At 36.4% G+C, this 21,603-nt stretch overlaps 1 protein-coding gene across 2 annotated transcripts in view; it reads right to left on the bottom strand.

Annotated features, from left to right (window-relative positions):
• Positions 1 to 21,117, bottom strand: part of LOC130010374 (uncharacterized) — a 52,682-nt gene extending 31,565 nt beyond the window's left edge. Inside the window, exons 1-7 of one of the 2 annotated variants that reach the window (XM_050551321.2) lie at positions 20,969 to 21,116; positions 11,249 to 11,762; positions 7,538 to 7,844; positions 7,324 to 7,434; positions 6,408 to 6,608; positions 5,225 to 5,677; positions 2,082 to 4,034 (exon numbers count right to left, since the gene is read on the bottom strand). In XM_050551321.2, the coding sequence (XP_050407278.1) occupies positions 3,844 to 4,034; positions 5,225 to 5,677; positions 6,408 to 6,608; positions 7,324 to 7,434; positions 7,538 to 7,844; positions 11,249 to 11,716 (1,731 nt within the window). In that variant the 5' untranslated portion in view covers positions 11,717 to 11,762; positions 20,969 to 21,116 and the 3' untranslated portion in view covers positions 2,082 to 3,843. Of the gene's footprint in view, positions 1 to 2,081; positions 4,035 to 5,224; positions 5,678 to 6,407; positions 6,609 to 7,323; positions 7,435 to 7,537; positions 7,845 to 11,248; positions 11,763 to 20,968 lie in introns of those variants that run through there. The other variant, XM_056101348.1, reaches the window with a different exon arrangement.
• Positions 21,118 to 21,603: the final 486 nt, after the last annotated feature.

Below are 21,603 nucleotides of genomic sequence, written 5' to 3'. Positions count from 1 at the left end.
GGTATTTAGCACTGGAAGGAAACCGGAGGACCCGGAGAAAACCCACGAGGTTGGACAGGCGACCCTACTCCTTGTCACGTACAACCGGGGATTCGAAACCACGCCAGTTGAGTCAATGACAGACTTTATGATACAGCGCGCACGTGCTAACCATTCAGCCATCCATCACCCGCACAAGTATCAACGTCGAATAATTTGACTATGGTCTCCCTCATGAATGAACCCAGGGTATAATGGATTACAACGATAGGATACCACTGGGGATACCGAAGGTGTAGATAAATATGTGTGATCACAAATAAGACTTAATATTTAGACCCGACCATTGCTTACGTTCACCACAATAATGGACAAAGACTAGTATACTATTCAAAAAAAGTAGGGGATATTTGATTTTGGGGGCATAATACTAAAATATGCAAATGACTACGAAAAAAGTCACTATAGAACCTAACAGAAGAAACATTTCCAGTTACATGTGACGCCCAAACGCACCAATAGCTACCGCATGGAATGCAGGTGATGCTTGGGATCATCATGGGGGTCCAACCCAAGATTTGCACGACTCTGACTTTGAATGTTACAGTCATTGTGGCATTGAATTCCAGGGTGGAAACATCAGTTTAATTGTTTTAGTGACCAGAAAACAAATTTTGATATGCGTCGGCTTACCCAAAATGAAAGGTTACGTGCCCTTGTGGCGCGGACGATAAATGTTTCTCAGTCTGTCATAAGCAGGCTATGGTCCAGATACCGTGATACACAATCTGTACAGGACAGACCACGCTCAGGTCGACCAAGGGCGACAACTCAAGCCCAGGATCGATTTATCCGTACCTTGGCCTTGAGAAATCGTGTCATCACAGCAAATCAGATCAGCGCTCGTCTTCAAACAGACACTGGTGTGAGAGTGAGTGGCCAGACGATTCGGAATCGACTGCATAGGGGTCACCTTCGCGCCCGACGTCCTCGCGTGATCCCTTGTTTGAGAGATCATCACATTCAGGCAAGACGTCGTTGGTGTAGGGATCGTCAACACTGGGATAATCGACGCTGGGGCAATGTGATGTTTTCAGATGAGTCAAGGTTCACTGTTGATTTTTTGGACAGACGTAGGAGGGTGTGGCGTCGTCGAAACGAGCGCTTCCAAGACGTTAACGTCATCAGACATGATCGATTTGGGGGTGGTTCTGTTATGGTGTGGGGAGGCATCACTGTTGCTGGAAGAACGGCTTTACATGTTGTTGCAGGGCGTGTTACAGGCCAGTACTACCGGGACAACATATTGGCAGTCCATGCTGTGCCGTTCGCACGACGTCATGGCCGCCGTTTCATCTTCCAGGATGACAACGCAAGATGTCACAGGGCCAGGATCGTTACAGGTTACCTCCAACAACAGAACATCACCACATTACCTTGGCCAGCACTGAGTCCCGACCTCTCCCCCATCGAGCATGTCTGGGACATGCTTGGACAGAGGTTACGTCAACGTCAACAACGTCCTGCCAATGTCCAAGAACTTGCTGCTGCGTTGCAACAGGAATGGGACAATCTGTGCCTTACTTAGTCTAACGATCATTTGGAATAAATCGATGAATGTGAACTTCATTTCATTTTGTCATTTGTTTCTTCGTCAGTTTCATTAGGTGACTTTAATAACACTTAAAAATCAAATACCCCCTACTTTTTTTGAATAGTATATTAATTTCATGAAATATTACAAAATACCAAAAGGCACAATCTACATGTCCTTCATTATCGGGTTTAACGTCCTACTGTTCTGCTCCTAACCTGGGCTAATGAAAACGGGCATACGCCATACAGTGTGCTATGAGGGAAATTTTGCCCAGGCAGCGGCGCTACGGCCTACTCTTATATCGAATTCCAACTGCCAAGGGATCTTATACGTGCACGCCAATGTGTACACGGGACCTCGGTTTTTCGTCCCATTCGAACGACTATACAGCTGTCCTTGTCAGGCCCTCCACCCTGCATCACTGACAAGGGGAAACCACGCCGGAAAATCTGAATGAACTTTCTCGGCTAGCAGAAAATTTATCAGAAAATTCTTAATGTTGGAAAATTTTCTTATTATTGCGTCTATTAGCACATATTTAACTTAACAATTGTATCGATATTTTCTAGAATTGGAGACAAGGTATCAAATTTGCAATTTCATAGCAGTTTTGGGTAATACTGATGATATTACAGCGGAGGGATAGGGGGTGTAAAGTGTCCTCCTGCAGAGCAATCATTGTGTCGTCGGAAGTGAGATTTTCACCCGAGTTAACTTCAAATCCGCGTAGCAAAAAATCTAAACGGTCAAACCCTACAAAATTATGATGAGGAGATTGCCAAATGTTGTCCCCATTGTGCCTACAAAGATTGGAACCAACGGAATGTTGAGCAAAAAGCTACAGCCTGTGATGTTACAGCCATTTAACATTGAAGTCAATGGGCAAATAATTACGAGTCTGAGCCTAATCTTAGGTGCAATAAAAGGCGAGTTACTTCCCTTTGTCCACTCGATTGGTCAATAAAAATAGCACAAGTATCAACGTTGGATAATTTGACTAAGTGTCTCACTCATGAATAAACCCAGGTATAATGGACGAAACGATACAACTGGGGATAAATAGAAGTACATAAATGTGTGGGATCACAAATAAGACTCAGAAAAACCGTTATATATCTACGTCATTTAATTTCCGATGTTTGTGGTGTTTTGGGTTTTTCTTTCCTTTGTTGGGAAAATGAAAAATTGAGTTTAGTGGACCCTCATTAATATTATGTAGAGACCTTTAGTTCATGAAAAATAATCTTACGGAAATCATTTATTTGTAATTCCTACACGAAATATCGCAGGTTACGAATTTCTAGATGCAATATAGATACGCTCGTATGATTGATATAATGCATACTTTTTTTTCAATTGTTTACATTTCATTAAACTTTTCGTGCACACTGGTCATTTTTTGAGACACCATGTTGATTGTATCTTTATATATTTTACCTGATTACGTAGAGTAGTGTTAAATCAACTTTCGTACACGCACAATTGATTGTAGAATATTAACTGCTATCACACCATTCAATTTGGTCGTATTCTTACATTATTATTATGATCATAGGTCCGGCTCCTATTTTTAACCAAATTTTTGTTGGGCTAAACGCTCAACACCACGTATGGAACAGCATTTGACAATGCCTTGCTCGAAACCTTGCATGAGCTTGACTATTGAAATTGTGAGATACACAATAATGATATTTTTTTTTTTTTTTTTTTTAAAAGAAGAATGCACAGCAAAACCCTTTTTTTTAAAAAGACATACAATAATATTGTGAAATCCTTTAAAATTTGCTTTAATTTAACTATCAACTGGTCATCTCTAACATCATACTATTATTTTGATCTGCGTGTGATGCCCAACCCCATCAATCGAATTCGAAATACTGATACTCGAAGAAGTGGCCTAAATGATATCAATATACCTAGAAAGAAACATTATCCAAACAACCTCAAATCTAAAGCATACTACAAACTTCAATTTAAATGACATTCAATGCTATTAAAATTAACTTTAATTAATCTTTATAAAATTCGTGGTGTTATTAATACAAGATATACAATGGTATTAAAATCAGCTTTAATTAATCTTTATAAAATTCGTGGTGTTATTGATACAAGACCAATAATATACAATGGTATTAAATTTAGCTTTAATTAATCCTTATAAAAATTCGTGGTATTATTAATACAAGACCAATGATATACAATGGTATTAAAATTAGCTTTAATTAATCTTTATAAAAATTCGTGGTGTTATTAAAAAAAAGAACACCTTACTTTGCATCAGTGAATTTTTTTACCGCTTTTAAAAATCGGCCCACGTTTGAATTCATCAACTTCTCATCACTAAAATCATACCACAGTTTTGATCCCTGAATCATACCCAACCATCCATCAGGTTCGTAGGCAGTTTCCATCAATATTGGTATTATCCTTCTTTTTTTCTTAAAGGCATATTCAGCCTCTGGAAAAAACACATTTATACTAACATCACCAGTATGGGGACTAATTTTACCGCTGTAATCCAGAAGCTCCAAGAGTAACAGAACAGGACCTTATCATTTAACCTTGGCATCCGCGATCAGGTAGTCGTTAAAAAGGCAAGAGAGATATTTTGGACAAATTCAAACAACCAGATCCATAGCGATTCGCCAAGCGTTTTGGAAGAATATACAATGTACTTACTTACTCCATGTTGTATGTATGTAAGTTATAGAATTCCGATGTGTATTAAATATGATTGTCTTACCTAATAGGGTCAATTACTCACCTCGCCCAAGCATTTAAACGTAACATATAGAGACATGACTAAAATTGTAATTGAATTTAAGACGGCGAATTTGTGTTGTACAAGCACATTTCTCTTTAAAGCCTATTCTGCATACACAGATTACCCAGTTTGAGAATATCGCCATATACATGACAAGAGCTGATGTAAATTAAATGCCAAGGCAAGATCTGTCATATATTAAGTTAAAGTTTAAGACATGAGATGCCGTATGTAAGTTAAATACCATAATAAGAGCTGTCTTATTCAGGTTAAATGACATGACAAGAGCTGTCGTATATAAGTAAAATGCACGACAAAAGCTGTTGGGGTGGCATGGGGGTGGGGCTCGGGGTAGTGATCTAGGGATTCGCGCTGGGAGCTCTAGCTTGCCGGTACACCCCTGGCGAAGTAATTTTAAAAAATATTTTATTCAATAAACTGAATTGGATTGAACAACAGGCAAAGCCATATATAAGTTCTCTCCAAACATATAACATAGTTTAATCTTATGTTTACCGTAATAAAAAGGTGGACATATGGCTTGTGGTCGTGGTTTGGATCCCTGGTATGAGCGTATGTGGCTTGGAGATAGCTGCGCTTTCTGAACCTCGTGGGTTTACCCCGGGTACTCCTTTTCCCTCCCACAATAAAGAACCCTGCGTGTGCGCTAAGCATAATGAAATAAGACTAACTGTCTGCGATATCACCATTGGTAGAAGCGGACGATAAACGTTAATAGAAGAAGAAGCAAGAGCTGTCGTATATAAGTTAAATACCATGATAAGAGCTGTCGTATATAAATTAAAGGGGCACGCTAAGATCTGCCGTATGTAAATTAAATGATATAACAAGAGCTGTCGTATATAAGTTAAATGTATACTTACCAGCTCTACAATTTTCACTGTTTTTGTATTTTCGAGACATACACATGATCACGATTTCAGCTTGTTCAACAGCTTTGGCCATGGCGTCTAGTGTTGACCCTTCCATATCATCAACGTCTATCCATACTCTTATATTGTTGGACTTGAGTTGGTCTCGTATTTTCAACGCCATATCTTGCTTATCCCAATTGTAGCTTATCATTACGTGACCAATATCTTTATTTGAGTGTTCCAATTTTTCGGTTGGATTTTTATGTTGTTGCTTTATGTGTTTTTCTAGGTCTTCACTTGCATCGTTTGTAAAATCTTCAGTATCTCCATCACCTTTTTCATCCTCATCCTCATCCTCATCATCATCATCATCACTATCATCACTATCATCATCATCATCATCACTATCATCACTATCATCATCATCATCATCTTCATTTTCACCCTCAGTCATTTTTTTTCCTAATGGAAAGAATAAAAGAATCCTGGTTAAGCACAGATGTTAAAAAGAACCAGCACAACTAAGAAAATATCGGACGCAAATAGGTCCGTGCAAGCATTGTCAACAAGTCCTACAGCGCAAGTTTTAAATAAACAAAATCCCCAGTTCAATATTTAAGATCCAAACATTTTGAAATTCAATGTGTATCTTCCTTAAAAGCTTCACCAACTGTTTTAAAATTATGTTGAAAGCACAATCCTATTCTTTACAAGATTTCATAAATTTGACCGTAAACGGTGCAATAACCATTAATTTAAAATTAGAACCATGTCCGATATCGCGTTCACGGTAAGCGAACTCGTTTGAGATTTACCATCATGAAAATTTTGAAATGGCGATAGTATTCTTCTACCCTAATGAATAATGTCACAGAGTATTAAAATAAGCTTTAACCAACAGGATTTGCATTAGTTGTTAATTAATTGTCCATTTTAAATTAATAGGCTGTCAGTATGTGATCCACATATTTTTGGCAGAGTTTGGTCATTCACGTTAAAGATCCCTTGGCAGTTGGATATAAGAGTAGGTCGTAGCGCTGCTGTCCGAGCAACAATTCCCCCTTGGCACACTGTATGGCGTATGCCCGTCTTCATTAGCTCAGTCGGAGCAGAACAGTAGGACATTAAGCATTTCATTTCATTTTTTATAACCAAAAGATCTGAATCTAACTAATAATCTTTGTATACCCACCAATTGATTGGTGGTCCTCAGATTCTAGAAGAGCGTATCGTAGAGTCCATAGGATATTATGACAAGCTATTTTTTCATCACTGTTTTCGTCGTCGGATGATTGACGTTTTTCATCCAGAAAATGGATTAGTCCGGGCTCATCTACCATTTTCTTTTTGACATCATCGTCGAAAGCAAGTGTCCATAAACACAATATGGCAACTGGCAAATAAAATACATTTTATGCATATTACAGATATATATCTTTTTTAATGGGATCATTGTAGTGTTGCAATCCGAGCCAGGAAATTACCCAATATGAAAAAACAGTGACATGTGGTATCTCTCCCATCGTTACAAAAGTTGGGAATCAGTATAATACAACATATACAGTTATCTTTTTATTTATACGGTAAGCAATATGCCATTTTACAGCAGTATCAAATTATCATATAATTTGATGCGTACGCCCCATCTAAATAAATATAGTATGATGTTTATTAATCAATACCTGGTTAACTCTAAACTAGGAAGTAAATCAAGACGGGTTTCAGGTTAATTTAATTATCCTTGACTTTGCGAAGCTCCTATTAAGCTGGACTTAAGTCAGCCTTTCCGTAGCTTTTTTTTTACCTTAAGAACAAGTCTAGCTACTTTGAATGCGACATATGTCAGGTTATTAACAAACAGTATACCGACTCTAATTGGTTTGAGAATGTGGGCTCTGTTGTCACGATCGGATATCAGTGTCAGTTGCCCGGATCAAAACAATAACCCAAACCATCGCAATGTTCAGAGTATAACGACATTTCATATCATTCACGTTTATTTTTTATTCATGCTGAAACAGTGGATTAAACCTACACCACCCAACCTGGACACAGATTATCGAATCGAACCGTGGATGTAGCTTGAAAAGAAAACAAAAAAAACATACTTTCCCGCTCACTTGAATTCTGGGAATTGGCCATCTTCAACATATTAGGCAAACAGTTTTTTTCCACAAATAGGGCTTTGTTACCGTCAAATCTAGCTAGGTTTAGAATTCCTGAATTAAACAAAACAAAAAAACCAATGTCATTGTGATGCATAGCACATGGTGTTTCTTAATGTAATGGTAATATTCTTCTGTTAAAATTCAATAGCCTTACCCGATCCCAATTCAAGGCTTTTCCAACCACTGTTTGATCTGTGAACATCACTGTCCAGACTTTCTTCAAGTTCCTCCATTAAAGTGCTAATACTTGAAGTACAAGCTTCGATAGATGTGTTTTCATCCTCTGACATAATAGCAGCCAAACCAAGAAGAGCAGTTAGAGCTGTATCATCATCATCAGCTGCTATGTATTTTGCTAGTGATGTTTGAAAATCTTCATTACGTAACACATTAATGTTGTTGTCATCCATTGCAAGGTTGTTGACAATCGTAATGACATAAGATAAACATTTCTTGTCTTCCTGGTAAAAAATAAAAATTTTAAACTTTCAACAAAAGCAATAAACAGTATACTAAACATGCGATGCAGCTATGAGCTTTAATCTTTAATCTTTAAACGACTTGTAGCACAGAGAAATGGTGACTGATAAACCAATGCATCAGCTATATATATATATATATATATATATATATATATATATATATATATATATACTTTAATTACTCAAAAAGTTTTACAAGGTAGGCAAAGCAATAAAGATTCCACTTCCCCCCCCCCCCTCTTGTTACCGAAATTTCGTTTCGTCTTCATATTTCCCACGTTCTTAAATTTGTGCGTTGAAGTGTTCTTTCCTGTAAAATTGATAATTGTTATTTTTTTTTTAAAAAAAATGCATTTGGGTCATTTCATGGCAACAAGACTAATGGTGGCACCATGGCCCCCTCCCAAAAATTATTAAAACATATGTTATATAGTGTAAGGTCTTAAGCTAACAAATCTTACCTGTCTAGGTCAAACACTCGCAGAAATATGGCCATTTGAAATGAAGGGGGCTGTAACGGACCATAAATTCAGTAATATTTTTCAGGTTTTTAGTTGCTTTAAACTCACATTTCTATTAGGAGTGGAACTCTTTACTGTGTTATCTAAGACAGCTGTTGGTGTACATTGCGAATTTATCATCACATTCAAAATGCGATTCAGGATTTGGACACACAGCAAAAACAATAGGGAACATCCTTAGCGTATAAGGCATAAGTATACAAAGTTTCAAGACGGTGCGTTAAGAATGGCAGCCTGTAGTTATGAGGTGTCTATAGTGATAGTGATACTGCATTACCATACTTCAACTTTCTAAGCATCTTACTAATAGTACACAATGTCGTGCTATTAAAGAAACATGCAGAAAATGTCGAAAACAAGGACAAAGTACAGTTAATCATGTTGACGAAGATAATTTTTTGTTTTGACTCTTACATCCCGTACCTTTAATAATTCAACTAAATGTCATTTGCTTATAAATGACATCCCTAAATCATTGGTTTAGGTTTAGGTTAAACATATTTTATTGTACTAGAACATAAATAAAGTACAAATGGATTGGGGCAAAAGTTACGAACTGTGTAATTGACAGTTATAATAGTACAATTGTTAAGGATAAAACAGACGCAGGATATAAATGTTATAATAAATAGTTAAAAATCCCATTATAGAGAAATTCTTAAATATTTGGTTTATGGAAGTAATTTTTTTGACATTCCCAAAGAATCTCACTGGGGAATTTAGTGTCTTCTTTTGAATTTCAATATGAATATTCACCATTACGAATAAAAAATCGACGTAATAGTATTATGTACATAAAAATAAACAACAACAAAAAAAAACTACACATTTTGACAGTTGTGCAAATAGAAAAAAAAGAAACTACACTACACATATTTATCAATTGAACCTTTTAGTTGATTTAATATATTTTTGTACTTGATTAAAGATATAAACGTTACTGTCAGTATTTAAACTAGAATCACCCCAAAGAAGTATATTTAAGGTTATGATGCTGAAGCCCCTTAAGAATCGAAAAGTTCATTTCTTTCAATATAAAACAAATTACATTCTATAAGATAGTGCCTTGCGTTTTCGGATGACGAACCACACGAACATTTAGGATTTTCAGTTAAATTTATCCGAAACAGATTTGAGTGAAAGGAACTGCATCCATGACGAAGTTTTATGTGTAAAATACTCTTTTTTTTTATTACCATTCGCATAATAATTTGGGGCCTTTATTATCTTAAATCATTGATGGTTGATACCGGTAGTGTCCGTACCCTCATTGATAAATGTATTACCCTCATGTATTACAATACATTCTCACGGTTTCCATTAGAGCTTCCTTTGGTGCATTTAAGGTCTTATTCTTCAGATAAAATTTCTACAATTGAATGGTTTACAGCTACTGTCAAGTACAAAGTCCGACATGCTTCCTGTATTGTCCATGTTGAAAATGGCATTCCTGTACTTGGTATGGATATGATAGAAGCCCTTGATCTCCAGATGCAAGGTTCTTCACTGGTTAATATAACCAAGGCTACACCTTGTTCCCAACTTTCCGAAATTTTGTCCACTTGACATGGAATGACCCATTTGCATATCAGACAAGTTCCTGGATTATGACCCCTAATTGCACGAAATAAAATGCGATTTCAGCTTGACACTCTATATGTCACAATTTTTATCCGATTTTTTAAATCGTTTAAATATATCATCGTTACACCTTGATATGATTTCGTAAAAATCGGATCTATACTGCCCGACAAAATGGCCGCAAATAGTGTAAAAGTATGTAATAATTTTGTATGATTTTGATGAAACTTAAAATATATGTTTATATCCAAAATATGTCGGTTCCTATTCACGCATATCGGATAGTAACTTCCTGGATTATGGCCCCTGGTTGTACAAAAAATCCAGAGGTCACAATGTTTATCCCATTTTAAAAAAAACGTTTACGTATATCAGTGGTACAACCTAATGAGGAGAAAATAAGACCGACCTGCCCGACAAAATGGCCGCTCCTTGTACGCAAATAGTGTAAAAGAATGTAATACCAAGGTTGTGGACTAGAGGTCAGAATTCTTATCTGATTTTAATGAAATTTAAAATATTGATTTTGATATTTGCGAATATTGGACCACCACTTCCTGGATTATGTCCCCCGATTTAGGAATGATCGTTTTTTTAGCTTGTACTCTATCCATCTGGTTATTTATTTTGGCAAAAACTATGTATTAAACTTTTCAAACGAATATTTCTTCAAGTGAAAAAAAAAAATTTTTTTACGGCGTAATTTCCGCCTAAATTGAAGACAGTTAGGCAACTAACTGTGCATTCTGTTCACAAAACTTGATTAAAGACAAAATGATAACTAGAATTTACTACAGAAAACACTGTAGAATACTTTAATTTTTCCTTTAGAAATTTTAGCATAAATCTGTAGGAATATTTATGGGATTTGCACTACAGAATTATGGGGCCATTATTTCTTACAGGCCAACAAAACTCAGTAAATAGTATAGAATTTCATCGCCCAATCCTTTAGAATGTTCTATAGAAAATTACATAGGCAATCTATGACTTTTTGCTACAGGCAACTAATGCCATCATTAAACAGATAACGGCGCCCAACACCTCCGTTAAATATAACGCCAAGTTAACTACACGTTAAAGTTAACGGGGCTTCCAGCAACAACCTTTCTCCCCGTTAAAAGTTAACGATCCGTTAACTCCATGTTGACGGATCTTTAAAAGATAGCGGAGCTTTGAGCAACCGGCCCCTGATGTCCCGAATACGTGGTGGCCGCTGTTAAGAACCCCTTACTACATGAACAGTAAAATATAATGGTATTTCAATAATTTCACACTTACATCTGACATTTCGTCATCATCGGGTTCATTATTATCCAAAATGCCTTTTAAATAGCCAAGATATTCTGGTATTTGACAAACAGCTTCACACAAATTCTCCGATTCGTCCGTAAGGTTCAGCACCAGCCATAGTGACATCATCTGCAACTCGCCAATAAAAGGACAGCTTGGCTTAGGCGGATCCACAACAATATCACACAGAACTCCCAGGATCTGTTTATTTTCACTGATGTAGTCGGCTATTTCTTGTTGGTGTTTCTCTTGTTCAGATTCCTCCAAACATGAAGCATAGTAAATACTCTTGGTATCTTTTATAAGTGAAATCATTGCCGACATCCTTGGACTTACTTTAAAATCTGGAAAGTATGGATTCTCTACTACATCGTCACTATCTGCTGCTTCCCTCAACTTATTTAGGTTACATTCAACTTTACTTTTGTACTCGTCTACAAAGTCTCCCCGAAACATTGTCTACAGGTTTGTTCGTTTCAATTTATTTAACAGTCTTTTTTGTCTGAAATAAATGACAGAAAAAATAAAGTTACAAAAACATTCTAATTAGATTTTATACTGAAATGAAATGAATTGGAGTTTAACGTCCCACTGTTCTGCTCCGAACTGGGCTAATAAAGACGGGCATATGCCATACAGAGTGCTATGAGGGAAATTTTGCCCGGACAGTGGCACTATGGCCTACTCTTATATCGAATTCCAACTGTCAAGGGATATTTTACGTACACGTCAATGTTTACACGGGACCTCGGTTTTTTGTCCAATCCGAACGACTAGACAGCTGTCCTTGTAAGGCCCTCCGTCCGGCATCACTGACAAGGGGAAATCACGCCGGAAAATCTGGAGAAACTTTCTCGGCCAGCGTCTTACCCACTTAGCCACCGTGACCCCTGTTTTTATTCTACTATTGCTTTTGTTCGGATTATTATTTTTTTTTTTCCTCGCGTTTTTTGAAAAAGTACATGCTCTACAGAATAAAACTCTATACTATCCGAAATCTATTTAGTTCAAAAGTTGAATGAATAACTAAAACTTTAAAAATGATAACAGGGAGTGACGTCATCGACGAAAATAGACCAATATTAGACATCAAAGGAAATTTTTTTTGTTTTTCAACCAATTTGAATGCGGTTTTCACCAATTTGTAGCTGTTTGTATGGCCCAATTTTATGCTCAAATGTGAAAAGGGTGGACATTCTGAGCGGAACTTTTTTATTTTTGAAGATTTCGACTTAAAACTTTCAGAATACATTACAAATGGGTGGATTAAGCCAAAAATGTCAACAAAAAATTTCCGATTATCTCCACTTAGAAGATGACGTCAGATTTTCAACTTTTTTAATTTTGCCTTATTTAAAAATATTTGTCAATACGAATCCTCTATCTACTTTATAGAGTAATCTCATAAAGTTAAAATTCACCGAAAGTGCCACCATTTTGAAAATGTAAGGCAATCTTCAAAATCCTACTCGTCCTTTTATCCGAATGTCAATACCTTGATATTTTTGGAAAGCATTTACTATTCGCAATCGATTGTCGCAGTAGAAATTTGACATTTGACCTAGCAGAACAGTAGGACGTTAAACACTATTTCATTTGATATTTGACCTAGATTGAAATTGAAATCAGGTAAAATGTCATTAACGAACGATAAATTGAGTCATTTGGTGCATATTCTGAAAGTTTTATCAAAATCAGTTTATAAACAAAGGTTCTGTGCAACTTTAAAAAAAAGATTAATCTGATAGATTTTTGGCACAACACCTTTAATATTGATTATGTTTAATTTAAATGTTTACCAAAATATGTGTTTTTGGTTCTACAGTGAAAATAAGCCATTTGAGTACGTAATTATAGGCCTTCATTGAATACCATTAAAACTAAAGCTCTCATGTGGCGCTGTTTTAAAGTAAAACGATTGTATCATACTTAGAAGATTTGCAGGTGTCGTTAAGAACATTTGAGCCCTTTTGAAAATCTAATCTTATTTTTATTTTTTCAAAAGAGCCACGGTGGCTCAGTGAGAAAGGTGCTGCCTCGCTAACCAGATGGTTCGCTACGAGTATTGCCCGAGACAGTTCCTCGTGGTTTCCTCGTGTCCCTGGTGCAGAGTGGAGGGCCTAGCAAGGTACAATGTTCAGTCGTTCAGATGGGACAAAAATTTCTATTTGATTTTAAAATCCGTTTAAATATATCACCGTTACACCGTATTGCATAATGGTGGTTGAGTTTGAACATCGTAAAAATCGGATCGAAACTGCCCGACAGAATGGCCGCTTAACTCCTTGTACGCAAATAGTATACGAGTATGTTATACCAAGGCTGTGGACCCTGTAGAGGTCACAATTTTTATCTGATTTTGATGAAGCTTCAAATATGTTTATATCCCGAAGATCTAGGTTCACGCATATCGGACCGTATCCTGGTTGTACAAAAACATCTTTTTTTTTAGCTTGTTCTCTGTCCATCTCTTGAAAAATGTGGGCGTATTTTGCATGGCAACCGCTTGTTTAAAAAAAATGTCAAACTCTGAAATCGGTAAAATGTTGACGGTAAACCATTAACTAGGCTATTTGGTGCTTATTCTGAAAGTTTTACAACAATCGATCTGTTAACATAGGTTATGTGCAATTTGTTTTTTAAAAAAACAGGAACCTAGCTTGCTGAAATGTTTTTGTTATATAAAATAGGGACTTTTTGACAGATTTTAATAATCCTTTTTTTTTTCTTTCAGATTCTTGAAAAAAAAACCAGGACAACAAAACATATTGATCTACGAGATGTTGACATTAATGTATGAGTGTATGATTGGGTTGTATAAAAACTATTAAACCTGTTTCGCGAACAGATCTAGTTAAAAAATGGATTTCCATTTCAGAAAGATCTAAAATACTTATTATTTGAGCCACTAAGATTAGTCTCATCTTCAATGTTCAAAATTTGAAAGGATTATTTTTACATTTTAAACCCGATTATTAATTTAGAATTTCCCAAATCGTAACTGCGCTAACTACCATCCCAAACTAAATAATCCATGGCTTGATTATGAAATTAGGTTTAATATCTTACTTTGCTGCACTAATCTGGACAAACGTTATGCAATGTTTTATTGTCCTGATAGCATCACTACCATCTATGTTTACCACCTTAAAATATATGCACAACTTGTATATACCTGTATGGTATACTATTATAAAAACACAGATGATATTATATAACCAATGTAACCTTGAGTGTGCATTGTTATGTTAAAGGCTCAATACCACTCTTGTTGTAACTGAATAATATGTCCCAATCTTTGATGATATAAATTTCATCTTAACACACCTAATTTAAAAAATTGGAAACATTCAACTAAATGATTTGAAAAGCCTGACGTAAAGCTTTTCAGATGTTACTTGGATTTTAAAATATTTTTGAACCCTCTGGACAAGTAAAATATGATTTAATGGATAATTTACACAACAGGTAGGACACTAACACATCTAATACTTAGAATAGGGCTTTTTTTTATTTTCTGGAGCTGTTAACCCAACAAGAGTGTTAATGTCCCTTTAATGTGGTAGGTATTAATGTATCTGTGTATTATGATCATAGCGAAACAGTGGTGTCATGGCTTGGCAATCGAGGACCATACCAGGGACTCGAGCTAAGGATCCTGGACTCGGAGGAGTACCTTTTGAATACTTTCCTAAAATACATAAAGAAATAACCATTTCGTTTAAACAATACAAATAATTCGTTTAAACGAAATAATTAATTCGTTTAAACGAAGGGAGGGAGGGAGAGAGAGAGGGAGAGAGAGAGAGAGGGGTGGGTACGCTCAACTATGGCGTTTTTAGCTTGTGGACCCTACAGAGGTCATAATTTTTATCCGATTTAAGAAAAAAGTATTATTATATCACCGTTACACCCTAAGGATGGTTGGGTTCGAATTTCGTGACAATCGGTCTAAAACTGACAGACAAAATGGCCGTCCTTCGTTCTGAAATAGCGTAAAAATATGGTATATCAAGGTTGTGGACCCTATAGAGGTCACAATTTTTATCCGATTTTGTTGAAACTTGAAATGTAAGTTTATAACCCAAAGATCTCGGTTCCGTTCGATATTCGTGCATATCGGACCGTAACTTCATGAATTATGGCCCCTGATTGTACGACAAATCGCGTTTTTAGCTTGTGGCCCCTATATCAAGGTTGTGAACCCTATAGAGGTCACAATTTCAATCCTATTTTGATGAAACTTGAAATGTAAGTTTATAACCCTAAGATCTCGGGTCCTGTCGATATTCGCGCATATCGGAACGTAACTTCCTGAATTATGGCCCCTGATTGTACGAAAAATCGCGTTTTTAGCTTGTGGGCCCTATATCAAGGTTGTGGACCCTATAGAGGTCACAATTTTTATCCGATTTTGATGAAACTTGAAATGTAAGTTTATAACCCTAAGATCTCGGTTCCGGTCGATATTCGCGCATATCGGAACGTAACTTCCTGAATTATAGCCCCTGATTGTACGAAAAATCGCGTTTTTAGCTTGTGGACCCTATATCAAGGTTGTGGACCCTATAGAGGTCACAATTTTTATCCGATTTTGATGAAACTTGAAATGTAAGTTTATAACCCTAAGATCTCGGTTCCTGTCGATATTCGCGCATATCGGAACGTAACTCCCTGAATTATAGCCCCTGATTGTACGAAAAATCGCGTTTTTAGCTTGTTGACCCTATAGAGGTCATAATTTTTATCCGATTTAAAAAACATAATGTAACGAGGGTCCAAAAGCTAAAAACGCGATTTTTCGTAAAATCAGGGTCCATTATTCAGGAAGTTACATTCCGATATGCGCGAATATCGAAAGAAGCCGAGATCTTTGGGTTATAAACTTACATTTCAAGTTTCATCAAAATCGGATAAAAATTGTGACCTCTGTAGGGTCTACAACCTTGATATAACATATTTTTACGCTATGAGACGAAAGGGCGGCCATTTTGTCTGTCAGTTTTGGGCCGATTTTCACGAAATTCGAACTCAGCTGTCCTTAGGGTGTAACGGTGATATAATAATAGGATTTTTTAAATCGGATAAAAATTATGACCTCTATAGGGCCAACAAGCTAAAACGCGATTTTTCGTACAATCATGGGCCATAATTCAGGAAGTTACGTTCCGATATGCGCGAATATCGACAAGAACCGAGATCTTTGGGTTATAAACTTACATTTCAAGTTTCATCAAAATAGGATTGAAATTGTGACCTCTATAGGGTCCACAACCTTGATATACCATATTTTTTTTTTAGATTGAAGTGCGGCCATTTTGTCTGTCAGTTTTGGACCGATTTTCACGAAAATCGAACTCAGCCGTCCTTGGGGTGTAACGGTGATATAATAATACGGTTTTTTAAATCGGATAAAAATATGACCTCTATATGGTCAACAAGCTAAAAACGCCATAGTTGAGTGTACCTCTCTCTCTCTCTCTCTCCCTCTCTCTCTCTCTCTCTCTCTCTCATTTAAAGCAACATACTTTTAGCACCTCAGAAAGTATGGACACAATTTAATTTGTACGGGATTTCTGAAATAGTACATGTATATTGTATTATTAATTACGAGAAAGCTTATAATATCTGTAGATGTAATTTGTGATTCATTTACTCGGTTAAACATTCAACGTGCCCTAAAAGTTATGAATAAAGAGGTCGACCAGGAAACATTTGCCTTTTTTCGATGAAAAGAATTTTAAGACATGAATATGAATTACCAGCGACCATTTCCACCTATACCTTTAGTGGCGGATTATATAATTATGGGGTAGGGGGGGGGAGGGGAATAATATCCTTATAAAGACATTTTATAAACCTTAACTTAAAGAAAATAAAGATATAATAACTCGGATTGGGCTAATAATTTTATTATATCCCAGTCAACGGCAGTTCAACCAAATAGATGAGCCCACATATCGCTTAACTACCCCCCCCCCCCCTACAACTTTTGTTGAAAATAAAGGCTCGAGCAGCCTCTGATACAGGTTTCGACTCTTCGTCATGAATTATTTCCTAACAAATATTAATTCATTTTAACGAAATGTTAATTTGTTTTAATTTGTGGGGGTGGGGGTCCATCAAATCGGCACAAGACCAGACCCAACTTTTCAAGAGTAAACATTTGCGTAGAATTCGATGCCGAGTGGTAATCAGTCCGCCGTTGGGGCGTTTTCGAGATATTCGGGGTCAAAGGTCAAATGGGTTTATTTGCACTGAATGTGAATGCGTGGTCATTCTTGTATCATGAAAATTGGCTGAAAATGATCGAAAGTAATCACACTTTCAATATAATGTAAACTTTCTAAATTCACCTTTCTTCTTTGTGACCCCAGAGGTCAAAAGGTCACATTTTCCGTTTTAGCACTAGAAAGATTTAAAGTAATAAATGTCAGCGTAAAGTATATAAAAACTAAAGCGAAACCTGCAGTTCTAATTAATAATAGGAACATTTAAAAATTTATCTTTAGGTGGTCTTAGCACCGAACTTTTACTTTGGAACGTCGAAAATGATCTTGCATAACAGAACCAAAACGCTTCGGAACCTGTTTCAAAAATACGTAAAAATTGTTAAATCAAAATCTCTCCGAATTTCATGACTGGACTCCAGACTGCAGGACGCGCCACAAAGCCTGCCAAAGTTTACCCCCGCTAACATTTACCAATACGACATATATATCCTGTGAACTACTATGTACAATGCATTTGTCGGTTTTATCTGCGTCCATGTTCCGGCGAAATTCATAAAAACTCAATCTCGTCGTCCGATTCGTGTTTTCCCGTCACAGATTAACGTCGGTTTTCCTAGACTGGGATTCTCGGAAACCCACGCGGCCTACAGACTGGAGTCCAACACTGAAACTATTCAATTGTTTTTCAGATAACTGGTATCATTATGTATAACAATCGTTGTGAAAATAAATCGGAGAGATTTCGATTTGACAGTTTTTACGTATTTTTGAAACAGGTTTCAAAGTGTGTTGGTTCTGTTATGTAAGATCATTTTCGACGTTCCAAAGTAAAAGTTCGGTGCTATAAGACCTCCTAGAGTTAAATTTTAAATGTTCCTATTATTAAATAGAACAGGTTTGGCTTTAGTTTTTATATTTTACGCTGACATTCAAAACTTTAAATCTTTCTAGTGCTAAAACGGAAAATGTGACCTTTTGACCCCTGGGGTCACAAAGAACAAAGGTGAATTTAGAAAGTTTACATTTTTATTGAAAGTGTGACTATTTTCGATCATTTTCAGCCTATTTTCATGATACATTAATGACCGCACATTCACATTCAGTGCAAATGAACCCATTTGACCTTTGACCCCGAATATCTCGAAAACGTCCCAACGGCGGACTGATTACCACTCGGCGGCGTATTCTACGTAAAATTTTACTCTAGAAAAGTTGGGGTTGGTTTTGCGCCATTTGATGGACACCCCCCGCGCTGAGCCTCCGGTCTAACACTATGTTACGACAGAGTATAGTGTCGTGTGATTGCGTCAATACTGTCGTGATGTCGTGTTGTCGCGTGTTGTGTTACATACACATCTCCCGTAGCAATGATCTCTTTTTTAAAATTATATTTAAAATGTATTTAACCAGTTCTATCATATATGTAATAATGACTGACACCAATATTGTCCTTTAAATTGTACTTAGGCAATAATAAACTACAGATATTATATCAAAATTATATCTATCTATTGTAGTTTGGTTGTTTAAATGTTCCACCCCTTGACTTCCAGATGTACAGTTATGACATATTTCATAACTTCTTTGATTGGCATTTAGTAATTGAACATATTAATCTCTCTTAGATGCCATAGTTAATCAATTTTCTTGATTATTAGGTATAACTAATTTTTCTTTTGGTACATGACTTATCACAGGATCGTTGATATTATCTTGTGAACTGAAAACAATATATTTATTTCAAATTTATTTGTTTGGCAGACCTCTGAACCACAAAATAAAAGTTTTGTAGCCTGAACCTCTTTGCGCACAAGGTTCAATTGTATGGATACACAATTACTGAGTTTAATACTAAGCCACGTTTCGACGAGGATACTCTTTACTCATTTTCTAAAATTCGGTAGATAACGTTTCGTTCTTAACCATTCTATGAATCTTATGAGAACAAAATAATTGACTGAAGTAGCTACATGTAACTCAGTAAGATACATAATATTCAGTATTCACAAAACTTTTCAACCTTAATATGAAGGGGTCACGACCAGTGCCGAACATGGCCCACCTGTCCACCTGTCCGTGACAGGTGGGCCTAAGCTCATTAAAAAAAAGTGGGCCTAAGCCTATAAAGAAAAAAGAAAAAGAAAAAAGAAAAGAGAAAGAGAAAGAAAGGGGAGGGGAGAAAAGAAAGAAGAGGACAGGACACAAGACATTGTATCAGGAAATCAAAAATTTGCCCTCTTCTGCTTTGGTCTGAAATGCTTGGAAAATGGGTTTGCGGTTGTCAATTTTCAAAATTTTCATGGGGGGAGACCCCCCCCCCCCAAAACCCCATCGGACGCTAGCGCGCATTTGGCGCGTACTTGTGTGAGCCTTGGTCAAAGACCTGACAGGTGGGCCTTCGGCTTTGGTCTGAAATGCTTGGAAAACGGGTTTGCGGTTGTCAATTTTCAAACTTTTCATGGGGGGAGAACCTATATAGCCTTCGGCGCGTACTTGTGTGGGCCTTGGTCAATGACCTGACCGGCACTGGTCAGAACCAAAGCTAACCCACTTTGACAACTTTTTGAGATTCATCAAGATCAGTGATATTTTGACATCCAACGTGCCATGCCTTAATTCATGAGTATATTATTAAGTTCTCATTTTAATATTTTTTCTGCGATTTTGTGGGAAAATTGGTTAGCCCACTCTGGTTCTAACATATTTTCTACTTTTTGGGCCTGTAACCCACAAAAACTTAAGCACAAAAATGAACAATTTTAATGAAAACACTTTTAATTCAAGACACGCTTCTATTTACCGATTAAACAAAACTTTTCAAATCAGATACTAAGTTTATAGTACCAGTAGTGTATTTTAAGATTTTTTTTATACGCTCATATTTTCGTGTGGACCGTATATTGTCGTTGCCCCTATCAGTCCGGACGTCTGTTCCAATTTTACACGATTTTGATGAAACTTAAAATGCTTATATCCCATAGATCTTGGTTCCTTTTGATATTATCGCGTGTCAGACCGTAACATCCTGGATTATGGTCCCTGATTGTACCCAAAATCGCTTTTTTAGCTTGTTCTCTGTCCATCTCTTGCAAAATGTTGGCGTATTCATGGCAACCGCTTGTTTAACAAACAACCGTTTTGATTCTTATTCTCAGGATTTGGTCACTAATATGTGGGGATGAGTCGGTTTTTTTAAAAAAAATATATTTTCGTATATCATACAAGTATGGCACATTAGGTACATATAGAAAGTAGAGACACCTCATTCTTACTAAAACAAACTACTGGATGCCCTGAAAAACACCCATGAGGCGCGCACGGTATAAAAAAATTGTGGGTTAGCCCACTTTGGTTCTGACCCCTTTATACATCCGGGGATAAAATCATCTTAACTTGATCCAACATGGAGGAATCTTCCTAGTCAATATCAAACATTTAATACCATTTCTTAGAAATATAAAACAAAACTCCTTACCTTTAGTTTTAAGAACTTACTCTTTTTGTTGTAAAGTGTACTTGCATCAAATCAACTCTCTATAACTCAATTTATATCCTTAAATTAAATATTATATGTATAAAGTCTGCGAAGATCTATGAGGAAATAATTTATGACTAAGTTAAAACAAAATGTGAGGCGACAGCACGCTATACAAGCCAAAGTCGACTCGAAAATAGGAAATTAAGAACTAAAAACACCGCGATAATAGCGCCCCTCGTTTGGTTGTGACGTTTACTTTTCGACTTGCATTTTGGTTTGTGTAGCGTCGTGTCGACCTTCGACTTGGTCATATGTTTGTTTTCATTCATGTCAGTAAGACGGTGCCAACACGCATACCAAGCCAAAATGCAACTCGAAAATTAGAAATAACACATTGCTTTTCTAGTCTATATGTAACACTATCCTGTGGTCTTAGCAACAAATAAAAATATTAGATGTGACATTATCGTCTATGACTTTCTTCGACTTCACGTTGAGGGATAAATTATTTCAATCATCAATTAACTCTAGAACACCGTTTATGTTGTTACTAAGTTTATATAATTAAACAAATACAGCAAACTACAAAGTTAAATCCAGGAAAACTACTTTGGGCGTTATTAAAATATCTA

This window comes from Patella vulgata, chromosome 5 (genome assembly GCF_932274485.2).
Source record: "Patella vulgata chromosome 5, xgPatVulg1.2, whole genome shotgun sequence".
NCBI lineage: Eukaryota > Metazoa > Mollusca > Gastropoda > Patellidae > Patella > Patella vulgata.
This window is presented reverse-complemented; position numbering and strand designations above follow the sequence as displayed.